This window comes from Neolamprologus multifasciatus, chromosome 7 (assembly GCF_963576455.1).
Source record: "Neolamprologus multifasciatus chromosome 7, fNeoMul1.2, whole genome shotgun sequence".
Taxonomy (NCBI): Eukaryota; Metazoa; Chordata; class Actinopteri; order Cichliformes; family Cichlidae; genus Neolamprologus; species Neolamprologus multifasciatus.
In genome coordinates this window covers 49,209,845-49,223,275 of record NC_140445.1, presented here as the reverse complement: position 1 = coordinate 49,223,275, position 13,431 = coordinate 49,209,845, and the positions used below count along the sequence as shown (strand labels likewise).

Here is a 13,431-nt window from a genome sequence, read left to right as displayed (position 1 = left end):
CCTCCTGGAAGTTCAGCAGCATTAGAGCCCTGCTTGGTTGTCCACCCGCAGCTATTAGGACATTAAAGCTTTGGCTGGCTTCCCAGTATCTGCACATCCCCCTTTTGCCTGCTTGTCCACCTCCTTGCAATTAGTGGTACTGAGCAGCATCATGACACTAGAAGGCAGATTTAAAAGAAGTTGCAGTGAGAATTTTCTATATCATCACTTATTTTACATTCCTGTGTAGTGTACTCATTTTGACGCTCCCCACTTCATAATTGGAACAAATGTGATCTGCTCCTGTCATTCAGTCTGGCATTTTTTACTGCATATGTTAGCTAGATTTAGTTTGCCTTCAGTCAGTGCTGATTAAGACTTGCCCAGCAAATATAAGTGTGCAATCTGGGGAAGGCAAAAAAAAGCATATTTTTTATTACTTTCTTTTTTGCTCGTGTTTGGTGGTAAAATTAAAAATACATAACTCAACTCTGGTTAATATATGCTGAGCATCAGCGAGAAGTCTTAGATTAAAGCGGGAGAAATGAGGTGTTGAGCAACATCAAATGACACCACTTCACTTGAGCAGAACACGTCACACAGATTCCCCTGGCGGCCGATGAATCACTTGGCACCGACTTAGAGCAGCACCTCATGCCAGCAACCTCCCACTCACTCAAGGCTGGTAGCTTACTGGGCCAGCTGAGCTTAGCCATGGGTAGAGTGGTCTAGGTGAGGTGGCATCTGTCAGCCTATTCAACATATACTTGACTCACCAGCCTTTGTAACACTGCCTCTTACAGTCAGTCACCAGTGACTCAGCGTTATAGCCCAGTCTAGTAAACGCCACCTCCGCCACTCGAGCAGTCTGTCTGTTACATCAGATCGGTCACAGGTAGGCATGCCCGACACCTGCACTTAAACACCTGCTGAGCTGCCTGCACAGGACACTCAGATAGACCCAGAAGGCTAAAACAGAATTTCACATTTTTTCACATTTTTTTTTCTGTCAGTGTGATCAAAGCCTACCTCTGTCTCCTGAATATTCACATCCATCTTTGAACTCACTGGTTCCCTTTTTCTGAGGTAATAATGTAATTGTACATTATGAAATTATTCCTGGCCTGTCTGTCCACAGAGCAGCATGCCAAGACCTTGTCCAATTAAAGCAACACACTCCATGTGGTGTGAGTTAATTAACATCATAGATGCTACAAAGACAGGCAGACGCACAGACAGTTCTGCTAAAAGGGAAAGAGAAGAAGAGCAGGTTTAGCTCTTTGAAAGTCGTGCAGTGACGTCTGGCACTGCCAAAAGCAAGATGGGGTTGGTGCAACTTTCTGTGTTTATTTTTGTGCTTGTGTTTGTGATCTTTTATTAGACGTGTTTTCACACATTTACTTTGCATTTTCTCTAAAGTGCAGTCAAGTATCCTTCAAGAACCAAAAGCACTCTGTGTCACACTGCTGATAAAAGAATATTTCTGTGTCCCTACAAGGATGGAGGGTAAATCACTGCTAAGGTGTGGAAAGTGGAAATTTTTCTTTTCCCATTAATTTGCAGTTGTATTGTTTGGGCAGCAGAAATTATTTTCAGTTGGTGGATGTGATTCATAGAGCTGTGGTGGGAGTCTTAACAAGAATTACAGACTTGTAAAATATTCCTGTGAAGCTAGCTGCTTTTTGAAAAGCAGAGCTGGCCCATTTTATTAGTTTTTGTGTTTTCTGGCCTTGAGCTCATTTTAAAGCCAATATGTTGTTATATAAAGATCAGTGTGGACCATGAAACACAGAGCACACACTGAGGCAATTTTATCCATGAAGCTAAAAGTATTAAGTTTTGAGTCTCTGTTGTCCGGGATCCTGCCAGTTTTTCCCAAACAACTTTTGTGGCTACTCTGGAATTTGATGATACAGACATGTGCACTCTGGGCTATAAATTGGCTTTTTGGAGAGGATAAAGCAACAATATATCCACAATGTATCAACCATTTTCATTCTGTGGGCTCCAGTTCTATGAGATCTTTAAAATATGTAAGCATGTTTGCTATCCTAAATACCATCTTCTTCACTCGCTAGTTTTTCCATTGTTTTAAATCATCTCATGGTGTTCATCAGTGGTTGTCGTATGAGAGTTACCAAGGATAAAGTCTGGTTGTTACCACGTGACCTGAGTATGTAAATTTAGTCATGTGATAACAGGTGGATAATAGCTGATATTTAAAATCAGTGCTTTTCTCTGTTTTCTCCTAAAGCCAGGTTTTAGTCCTGAGATGACCTCTGTTTCCCAGACAGTTAGAGTTATGTTCCTCTGGCATTCAGTCAGTGTCTAGCCACTTAACCAATACAATGAAAACTGGAAACCACAGCTAAGGGAAGGTACATGTGGTTACATTATCCAGCACTAACAGCCATTCTGTATGAAACTGCCTTAGATTGTGTTTGGTGGTGTTGTGACTGGCACTGCACTTTCAGGTCTGAAAACTGAAGCCAGCACGGGAGTGTACTGAATCATTTCTAATGGCCAGCAGGGTGCTGGGAAGAAAAAAGGCTGAGAAAATGATCCTACTGTTCTTTTGATTTCATAGACAGTGTATAAAAGATGGGCACACCTGTCTAGTGTGAAATGCAAAGCCAGTGTGGAAGCGCCTTTAACCTGCATTTTATTGTAAAGGCCAGCAGAGGGCTGGTTTTCAAAATTTGCCCGGTTATGGAGAACTCTATGGAAAAATGCTAACTGAACTCAGTTTACGGCATTGACCAGAAGTTTTAAGTGACTAAAAATACTGTAAATACTGTGATTTAGAATAAAAAGGAGACTAATGCGACATAATCTTTTTGCAGGTATCTCTCGTGTCAGACAAGTCGCTATCTGAAACTGCTAGTATGCAGTTTCCTTCGGGTTCAGATCTGCAAACACACCATGTTGATGATGGCCAAAGGACTTAGCTTGAGGCTTAGCACACAAAAGTTAATATACGGCTGAAAGCTTCAGAAAAAAAACTAAAAAAATGCCTGTAATTCTATATGTTACAAGCTTAAGAATGAACTCTTATACTTTATGTCTTTTTTTCCCCTTCTGGCAGAATGATGCTGTGAGTGGATAAACAGAAGAGTAGCAACACCTGGTTTCCTTACATGGTACAGAGGAGATGTTCCCCAGTCACCCCTCTCTGGACCACAAACACAGCATCACTGGTGGGCTAGCCATACTGTAGTAGCTAGAAGTGACTACTGCCCCCTTTCTAATGAGCACAAAATACCCACAGACTAACAGAATCAGGCGAAACAGCTGAAGAAAGCCTGGAAAGCCACACAGACGAATGTATCGCTGCTTCTACAGAAGGGAGAGATGGATGCATTTATCTGCTTATAGGGTTTAACTGATTCCCTAAAGTATCTGCCAAGGCCTGGAGTACCCCAAACAAATCCGAGATGAACTGGATAAACTGTACTCGCAAGTGAGAAAGCTTGTCTATTTAAAGAAAAAAAAGAAGAAAAAAAAAGCTTATTTCTAGATATAACATGTTTATTAAACTGCTGTGTCACTTTGTGTTCAGTAGCAGTTAGACACAGTTGTGGGTTATCTATTTGGTGATTTATTTATGTGAACTAGTCAGAGAAAATATATGAGTGGCTAACAATCTGATTATGTAATGGCTTAGGTTGATGCTGAGCATCTCACTTAGAGTAGAATGTTTTTGTTACCTACTGAAACCAGAAAAAATGCCTCTGCAGCCACGATGAAAAACAAACATCTTATACAAAATGTTTTTGGTCTCCTTTCTGCAAAGCAAGCGATTTCTTGAAACAGTGTCGGAAAAGGACGTAAGGCCATAAAAATAAACTGCTGAAACTTCAAATATGAGGGTTTTCCATCTTCACACAAGCATTAATGAGGATCAGGGATGCCTTCATAACAGCCACAGTCTTTATGCTAATTTACACATATCCATATCCCTTGGCAAAGAGCCTAAAGACCTGAGTGAAACCCTTACTTATCAAATTACGAGTTTGTGACAGTTTTCTATAACATCACCCACTGACCTATTTGACCTTCCTCGTTATTAGGTCTGCCTGAGATCAGCTTCATTAGCAATATGACGTAAAATAATATCCATTAGTTTCTTTATACGAAGTGCTCCAAATTCCACATTGGTAACAGGCAACTGTAAGTAACTAGCCATAACAGAAAATGTTTCCAAAAGAAATATCAGTAAACCCCTTTCACTGTCAGCAATAATGTACAGAAGCTTAACCAGAGGATCACATGGTATGTAAAAATCAGAGTCAGCTAAATGAGCAATGGGTAATCACTGAGGTGTATCACAGAATTTTTGGCTCAGTTTGCATTTAATAAGAAGGTGATGTCAGTTAAATGGAGATATAATATTTCTGGATAATGAACTCTTTTTTGTCAGCTCTGTAAGAAAAAAGACATGATTATCTCTTACTAAAAGAAACTCTTGCACACTTTTTACGTTAACGCTCAGTGTATTTCATAGCAAAAACTGTCAATTCTTATTTCAAACCGCCACCAGTATGGTATTTATTTATTTAAATCTTTGTTTTATTTATCCCTCAGATCTAAAACAGTTTCTAATTTTTATAGTAGTTTCATTTTAACAGAATCTCAACCAAAAATCCATAAAACAAAGACACATTAAATAAAAGTTATAAATTGATTTGCACCTCATTGAGTGAAATAAGTATTTCATTTGTGCGAAACATGACTTAGTGCTTGCTTTTGCACACATCTCAGGAGGGATTCTGGCCCACTCTTCTTTACAGAAACTATAAATCCTTTAAGGTTTCTTGGCTGCCAGTTTACAACTCAAACAAAAGTTCGTCTCCCTCCACAGATTTTCTAGGATTGAGATTGGGAGATTAGCTAGGCCACAACCTTAAGGGGCTTCTTCTTGTTGCCTTGGCAGTACAGTATGTTTTGGGTTACTGGAAGACCCATCCACAGCCTATCTTCTGGCTCTTAAGTGGCCAGTGGACTGTTGTTGTTGCATCCATTGACCTCAGTGTGGTGAAGTCACCCCACACCCTTAGTGGAAAGATGGCTCCAAAGCACAATGTTTCCACCTTTGTGCCTGACTGTGGGGATGGTAATGTTTGGGTCATACTCAGCTTACATACACAGAGGGTCAAGTTGATGCCAAAGAGCTTGATTTTGGTTTCATCTGACCACAGCACTTTCTCCCAAGCCTTCTCTGAATCATTTAGATGTTCACTGGAAAAGACGGACCTGTACATGTGCCTTCTTGAGCAGGGAGACTTTGCGGGCACTGCGTGCTACCAATGGTGTTTTGGCGATTGTGGTCCCAACTGCCTTCAGATCAATAAAAAGCTCCTCCCAGGAAGTTTTGGGCTGATTCACCACCTTTGACATGATTATCCTCACTTCATGAGACAAGATCTTGCATTGAGCTTGAGATGGAGGGACATGCTGTTCCATGCACATCTACAATATTGTCCTTGACATTCTCGGACATCTCTTTGGTCTTACCTATGGTCACGGTGAGGTTGAAATGGAAGAAACTGATTGTGTGGACTCGTGTGCTGGGCACACAGCCAATTTGTGGGATCAAACATTTATTTCACTCAAAGGCATGCAAATATATTTAGAACTTTTATGTGATTTGTTTTTTTCCCCTGGATTTTAAATTCAGGAAAAGATGATTTCAGGAAAGGAGAAAATAATTATTTCCCCTATGTGTGGGATTTTGGATTGACAAAAAAGTGAAACAATTATTACACTGCTTTAGAGATGGTTGCAACTAAAGATTTGATTTAATTATTGATGAATCTGCCTGTTGCTTTATCAACAGATGAATGAATCGCTTGGTTTGTGTTTCAGAGAAAAAAGTGGAAAAAAAAATAAGTAAGTTTAGCAATCAGTATTTAAGTATCACAGGAAGATGGAAACTGAAGGAAGGAATATGAAAACTGGGGAATGTTGGTCATTTTTACAAAATTAATCAATAAATCAACTGGCTATTAGAGTAGGAAAAAGTTGACTGTTTTACCTCTTATAGTCTCAGTAAAGTTGTTACCCAAAGCTGCTGAGATCTACTTTCTTGGCTATCCATAAATGCTGTCCTTTGTGTTTGGGGAAAAGCATGCAAAGCAGCTGCAGCGGTGCCAGTTTTTATATGAGTGACAGTGTGTGACGACCAGGTGGACAGAAGGTAGGTACAGTGGGGGGGTTGGTGGATGTAGGGGGGTGTGTGGGTAGGGGGTTGTCTGTTCCAGTCTTGCATCTGGTAGTCTGGCAGCTGCTGAGCTTATACATGGAGCACTTTGCATGTGCGCTGAAAGCTAACAGCACACACTGTTAATCATTAAGAGTTGGCTGACTCAACACAAATACACCAACAGAAACACAAAAAAGCCAGCTATTAGACTTGTCTGTTGCCTTCGTGTTTCCATCTCTCTGTTTCATGAAGTTTAAGTGGAACCTAACAGAACTGTGGTCAAGTGCTGTAAATGGGACTTGCTAGCGTCATCCTCAGTTATCAGCAATAATATTCAAATTTGTAGAGTTGTTAGAGCAAGTTAATCCCCATTTCAATAGCTAAAGTTTAGGTGTGTGTGTGTACGCGTGTGCGCACACACACACACGCAGGCTTGTGCCATCGCTTTTAGGAGCAGAGAAGCAGGATGAGTCCAAGTAAAATAATTGGCCTGGAGATCAGCAGTGGTTCAAAATTACACTCTCTTGCCGTCTCCCTCGAGCTGCCTTTCTATTCCCAGAGTGTGAACAGCAGTAGCAAACAGGGCAGGAGAGATTTTTAATTAGTCCCCAACGCTGGATAAGTGGGGAAAAAATCAGATACGTTCGAGAACATGTCGCTTTCAGGGCTCTGTGCTGTGTTTTGACCTGTAATAAGGAACAGGACATTTGTTCTTATCACCAATAATGTAATACAGTAGTCGTACCCAGGGAATTTTAAAAAGCTTCATTTTGCCTCTGACAAGCAGTAGCAGGGTCACAAATGGATTCCCTCAAGAGACATATACGAGGAATCTCTCCTCTCCTCTCTTTTCTTTTCATTTTTAATGTTTTGTGATGTTTTCTGTTTTGTTGAAAACAGTCTTGACTCTGGCCTGATGTGATGTGGTACTGTAAATCGTATCAGCTCGACCCTCTTCCCATGTCAAAAAAAATTATATATATATTATATATTATATATTATAATTTTATATATATATATATATATATATATATGAAGTAATATTTACAGTAAAAAAAAAAAAAGGATGGGAAGAAGGAAGCACATAGCTGTTTCAATCTGTCCAGGTTGTCATGGTAACAGTTGCCTTACAGTTGAATACCCACCTGTACAAAGAAGCTTTGTAGTGGCTGATACCTCACTTTTTGGGTGTGGTGGTGGTGGTGGTGATGATGATGATAATGTGCACCACGTTCTGTCTATGTATTTCCTACTAGATAGAGCGAGCAGTACCGTTTTTAGTTCGATTGTTATTGCACTTGTTGACTTTGTATTGTCACGACAGGGAGAAATAAAGTTTTATCTTTTCCAGTGTGTTTAAATGCCTTTGTGTCAAGTGCTCTTTGGTGTGTGTGTGGGGGGGGGGGGGGGGGGGGGGATGAATGCGTAATCTTAACCCTTAGGCTAAAGCCAACCCTGAGAGGAAAAACAACACTTTGAGTCTCAAAACTGCCTTCAAACTCATGGGGACAGGCATTTTGTCCCCATAAGTATAGTAGCATTCCAGTTTTTGGTCCTCACAAAGATGTATAAACATGAAAAAACACACACACACACACCAACAGAGGCCATTTCATTAGGTATACCTCGCTAAAAAACAAAGGCCTACCTTTTGTCTTTTGATCTACCTGGAAAATAATCCTCATATTGGATACTGGTCCATGTTGACATAGTCTGTCATGATGTGAGATCCATGATGGGAATCTCCTGTTCTATCACATCCCAAAGGTCTTCTGTTAGCCTGAGAGCTCATGACTGTGGAGGATGATTGAACTCATTGTCATGTTCAAGAAGAGTGAGATGACTAGAACTTTTGGACATGGTGCATTATCCTTTCCATAAAAAGACGGGTGCACTTAGTTCATAAAGCAATGGACATGATCAGCAGCAATAATCAGGTAGGCTGTGGTGTTTAAATGATGCTCAGTTGATACTAAGCTATCCCCTACACCAGCGGTCCCCAACCTTTTTTGCGCCACGGACTGGTTTATGCCCGACAATATTTTTATGGACCACCTTTAAGGTGTCGCGGATAAATACAACAAAAAAAAAACTAGTACCGGTACCGAAAAAAAATGTATTCATAACACATGTGAAAAGACCAAGGAAAACCGAGTAAACGATAAAAACGATAACAAAATAACACTGAAAACGATAAAAACCCTGAAAACTATACATTTCACATCTGAGCCTCAATTCTTGCGGCCCGGTACCAAACGACTCACAGACCGGTACCGGTCCGAGGCCCGGGGGTTGGGGACCGCTGCCCTACACCATACAACCACCACCAGTCTGAAGCATTGACGCAAGGTATGATTGATCCATGTTTTCATGTTCCTCACACCAAATTCTGACGATACCACCTGGAGGTCTTTGTCCTTTGGGGGGTTTTGTTGTTCTTTTGGGTTTTTTGGCTCAGTGGGTTGATCCATACAAAGTTTTGAGAAGCACTGTGGGAACGGGAGCTCCTATGTAAGCCTGAAGAAAAGGCTATCAGAAATTTTGTCTGAATATGTCAATAGAAATGCTGTGGAGTTTGTGTTTCTTTTTAAATTCATTTAACCTTCTCTTAGTCACTAGATAATTTGTTTTAATTTCCCTATCTTCTGGACTCACATTTAATAATTTATCCATTTTCTATTTTTCCTCACCACATTTCAATTTTCTGGCAACCCTGCCTTCTGCCAGCTGCACTGACAACTGTTGTTAGCATACTTTATTCAAGCTGGCTAGATAGTTAATTATGATTAGCTCCATCATCCACACACTGAAATGAAAATGAAAGAATAGAAAAAAAAGAGGAGAGGTTTTATATATGCATTAGCTAATAATTTACACAAGCTAATGGATTGGAAAATGTTGTGACTAATCAAAGTCTGGGGAACAAACAAAAAAAACTTCTGTCTCTTAAAAAAGGTGATTGGAGGTTGTTTTTTTTTGTTTCACTGATAACCTTTTACCATCTTTTTCAACTTTTGGGTTTCATAATCTTAGGATGAACTTTTTTTTTTAACAGCCAGTCAATAAACTATGACATGATGCATTCAGCCTTAAGGCAGTGACCTTTTCAAGCTGCCGGAGTCACATCCACACCTGGTCGACGGGGAAACATCATTAAAGGAATGAGCTGACAGTGAAAAACTAAGGCAAAGACCGCCAGAGAAAGACAATGTCAGGGCTCAGCACCCCGCTTCAAATCAGACACCTGCTGCTCCTTGCTTTTAACAAAGACCCCAGCAACCAGGAAGTTTGTTATCACATTGTCAAGGTCCCTTTGAGCTCTCCTAATAAGGTCTGACTTGTACTTCTGTACCAACTCTCATGCACCTCTGCCAGTCATCCTGCAACATTCAGCTCTTGAGACCATTTCATACTGTCACCTTTTCTTCACTCGATCCATCTATGTCCTCTGCCTGCCTGTATGCCAGTAACCAACAATCTTCCCATCTGCACATATTAAACCAATTGCTAGCATCCATCACCATTTAAAAGCCATTGTCTGGATTTCCACATCCTGCTGTTATTGAGGAGCCCGAGATACATCCTGCCAACATTTATCTATTAAAACTCCATTAGATCTGCACTCTCCAATGCCCTATCTGCTCACACCGGATCTTCTGTAATGCTGCCCCATATTAGGATCCATCTGTAGCAGATATTAATGTGACTATTAATGGTATCCTAGCTTTCATGAGCACTCATGTTATACTAGAAACAGCACCAAACTACTGTAACAGAGGACCTTACAGCAACAGAATGAAGTATGAGTTGGATTTATTTGTGTATAGTACGATTCTGTAATTGTTTTCAATTAAAGCAATAAATGAAAACCAATTACATTTTCTCCCTTTATTGAATATCATTGTTTAGTCAAATAAGATACAAATAAAAATATTCATATTGTTATGAGGTGATATTAACTTCTTTTTTTCACAGAATATGATGTTGAAATTTTTTTTTTGTAGAAGTGATGCTTAGGAATGTTCACCTGGTTTACTGAGCAGAAGAACTATGTTATGTTTAGAAGTAAGGCAGCGCGCACAGGCATACAGAATCTGGTCACATTTCAAAATAAGAGACCCAGTGCAGGCTAAATGTTACATCTTTGAAATGCTACAGCTGTGATTTGAAGGTCTGCAAAGGACAAGCCAACCCCTAGCTGGAAAATGAAATGTCACAGACATGCACTGGTGTACATCCATCCATCTCTAAAAGCTCATCTTTTCAGATTTTTGGTGAATCTACTGTATAATGTTTCCTCAGAGTTAGATGCTGACCGATAGCCATGACCTAGAGAGAGCCATTTAATCGAGATATCCTAGAAGAATTCATTAACCAAAACAATTTTGCTGGACTAACAGTCAAAAGTTTGATTGAGACTAAATTGTAACTATGGAGTAACGAGGCTAATCCCTTTTGACTAACACAAACTCAGTCTTCTGCATTAGTAGCAGTCAAGTTCAGATTTTTATTTGCTTTTAAAGGTTTTTTTTATTATTATTTTGACAGCCTGTGGTTTTTTATGTTATTTTGTTATGTTTTAAATGATGTCACTAAATGAGATCTCACCCAGTGACCCTGCACAGAACATGTTCATTATGTTAACAAATACACATCTATTTGGATTACCTCACCACTCTTGGAAGGCATACAGCAATGTTAACATAGCTATGAAATCAGAAGTGACAGTAATTAAGTGAATCCACCCAAAACTGACATGGCTAAACCTAAACACCAGTAGCAACAAGATCTGCAGCAGCAATGTAAGACACTTGATGATGTCAATAGCAGTACACATTGATAGTAAGAGCGATGATACTGTGAAATTGATTCTCCGCTGTAAAGATGTACTGATATGTTGCTATAAAGGAAATATGAAATAAAAATGTGACAGTCTGTGACAAAAACCTTACCCAGATCTCCGTGAATCCAATTTTACACTCATACAATTGTGCAAATAACCTGTATCCAGCCATTCATACATCACAAAAGCAACAACAAAACCTACTGCAACGATTCACTGCCAGTGAGCCCTGAAAACAAAAGCAAGTGTGCACAGGATCCAATACTCAAATCCAAGCGCTGGAATTTGAGCACTATAAAAATTAACAGCATGAATTAAAGTGCAACAGCCAAACATCAACCATTAAAAAAACATACTGTCACAGTCAGCCTTCACTTCAAGAACTTGATTTACAATTAATATCATATGGTACCACAGATGGTGGAGCAGCAATAAAGGAAAAAAAAAAAACACAAAAAAGAGAAAGTCACTAGGCACCAAAATACATCAAATAGATCTGACAGAAAAATAAAAAAGTCTCCTAGTTTATTGATAATCCCAAGCACAGAAACTAAACAGTGCCAACACATAGTTTATCTACGCACACAAGAGACATCTTGCCTTTGTGAATAAAGCAACAAATCAAAAGAAATTGTAAGAAATAGCTATTTAAAAGAAATAACAAAATTAAAAAAGACAATGACATTCGAAGGAACAAGTATTGGCTAGCAGCTTTGAGCACCTTTGAGGTTATTAACATAAATGTGTAATCAGCCAACTGCAGCTTTGAAACTCAGTGTAGCCATGGTGAACAGAATAGGGCAGAATGAGGATTTAATAGGTTATTGTTGTTGGTGATAAATGAGACGGTCTGGGCATTTAGAAAATACTGATCTGCTGGGATTTTCCCACTGAGGAGAATGGTCAGGAAATGTAAATTATCTAATGAGGGGCAGTACCACGGACAAAAATACCTTGCCGATGCCGGAGTTCAGAGAAGAATGTCCAGACTGCTTTGAGATAACAGGGAAAAATCAGTACCACAGTAACAAAAATAACTACTCAAAACAATGCAAAGTATGCAGAAGTGCTCGGAAAACACAGCGTCTCAAACCTTGAAGCAGATGGGCTACAGCAGAAGAAGACCATGCCGAGTCCACTCCCACCAGACAAGAACAGGAAACGGGTTGCAGTTTGCACAGGCTCACCAGAATTGGAAAAATGGTGCCTTGTCTGATGAGTCCCGATTTGTCCTGTAACATTTGAAGTCTGACCATCTGACCATCATTTAAACACCATAATGTACCCAGGTTTTGTTGCTGACCCATGTCCATCCCTTTATGACCAGAGTGGACCCAGCTTTAAAAGTCACAAAGGTTAAACGATCTCAAACTGCTTTCTTGAGCATGACAGTGATTTCACTGTAAATGGCCTCCACAGTCACAATATCTCAATCTAACAGAGGACACTTAACAGGAGTTTCATTTTAGTCAGTTGTGAAGTCAGATGGCAGCGGCCCAATCTGGTACCCACTAAGTGAATGGATTTGCAGGGAATTTTATTTGATTAACTCTAAGCTATATCATGAATACCTAAACATTAATTTCCAATGCATTTTGGATTTTATACCGAGCCTGCTGACTAGCCGACTGATGGTTGAGATGAGGACAAACCTGTAAAGAAGTCACATTTTATCTTACAGGTTCAAAATAAGCATACTTGCTATATAGTCTATTACTTTTGGTAAAGTTTGCTTTAATTATGCAAATTATGTGATATGAAAAAAGAAGAAATGAAAAGTTGTAAGGATTTGATTTTCACTACTAGTTCTTTTCCCTGTAGATTTTCTGTGATGTCTTGTGTGTCTCTCTGTCCCTCTTTGACCTCCCACTTGAAAAGATATCCGTGTTTGGTATTAGCTGCTAAATCCCCAGCTCACTATAAATAATGAGGACAGGTCAGATTCAGAGGACAAGTTTACCCCAAGAGAATCAGTGGTTTTGGAGCATAAAAAATGAGGGTAAACAAAACTTTATTTAAATCAGTTTTCATTATACAGTCACAGGCACCAAATAGGAAGTGTAGATATTCAGTCCAATTTACTTTCAGCAAAACAAGAAGATCACTCTTGGGAGAAAATAATGTGTTCTGCTTTTTGGGGGGAAAATTCAAGTTGCCACCGATTTTAATAGAGCAGCCCGCTGTGAGGATGGCCTGAATTTTATGAAATATTTGAAGATGAGAAACAGGGACAACACTTTGCTTTTGCAATAACTTTTAAAAAACATGTTATAAAATGCATAAAACCTGATCATAAACTAACACCTTTTTTTTAAGTAAGTGGATGATTGCATTACTCATTTTAAAAAGACATGCACTTAGAAAACCACAGGGCTCTTGTTTTTATTGAAACTACCGAACAGTAATT

At 39.4% G+C, this 13,431-nt stretch overlaps 1 protein-coding gene across 1 annotated transcript in view; it reads left to right on the top strand.

Moving 5' to 3' along the window:
* The window catches only part of shisal1b (shisa like 1b), a 38,780-nt gene extending 31,238 nt beyond the window's left edge, over nt 1-7,542 (top strand). The window contains exon 5 of the mRNA XM_085165672.1: nt 3,065-7,542. Coding sequence (XP_085021798.1) covers nt 3,065 — 1 coding nt within the window. The 3' untranslated portion in view covers nt 3,066-7,542. The remainder of the gene's footprint in view (nt 1-3,064) is intronic.
* The last annotated feature ends 5,889 nt before the right edge of the window (nt 7,543-13,431 follow it).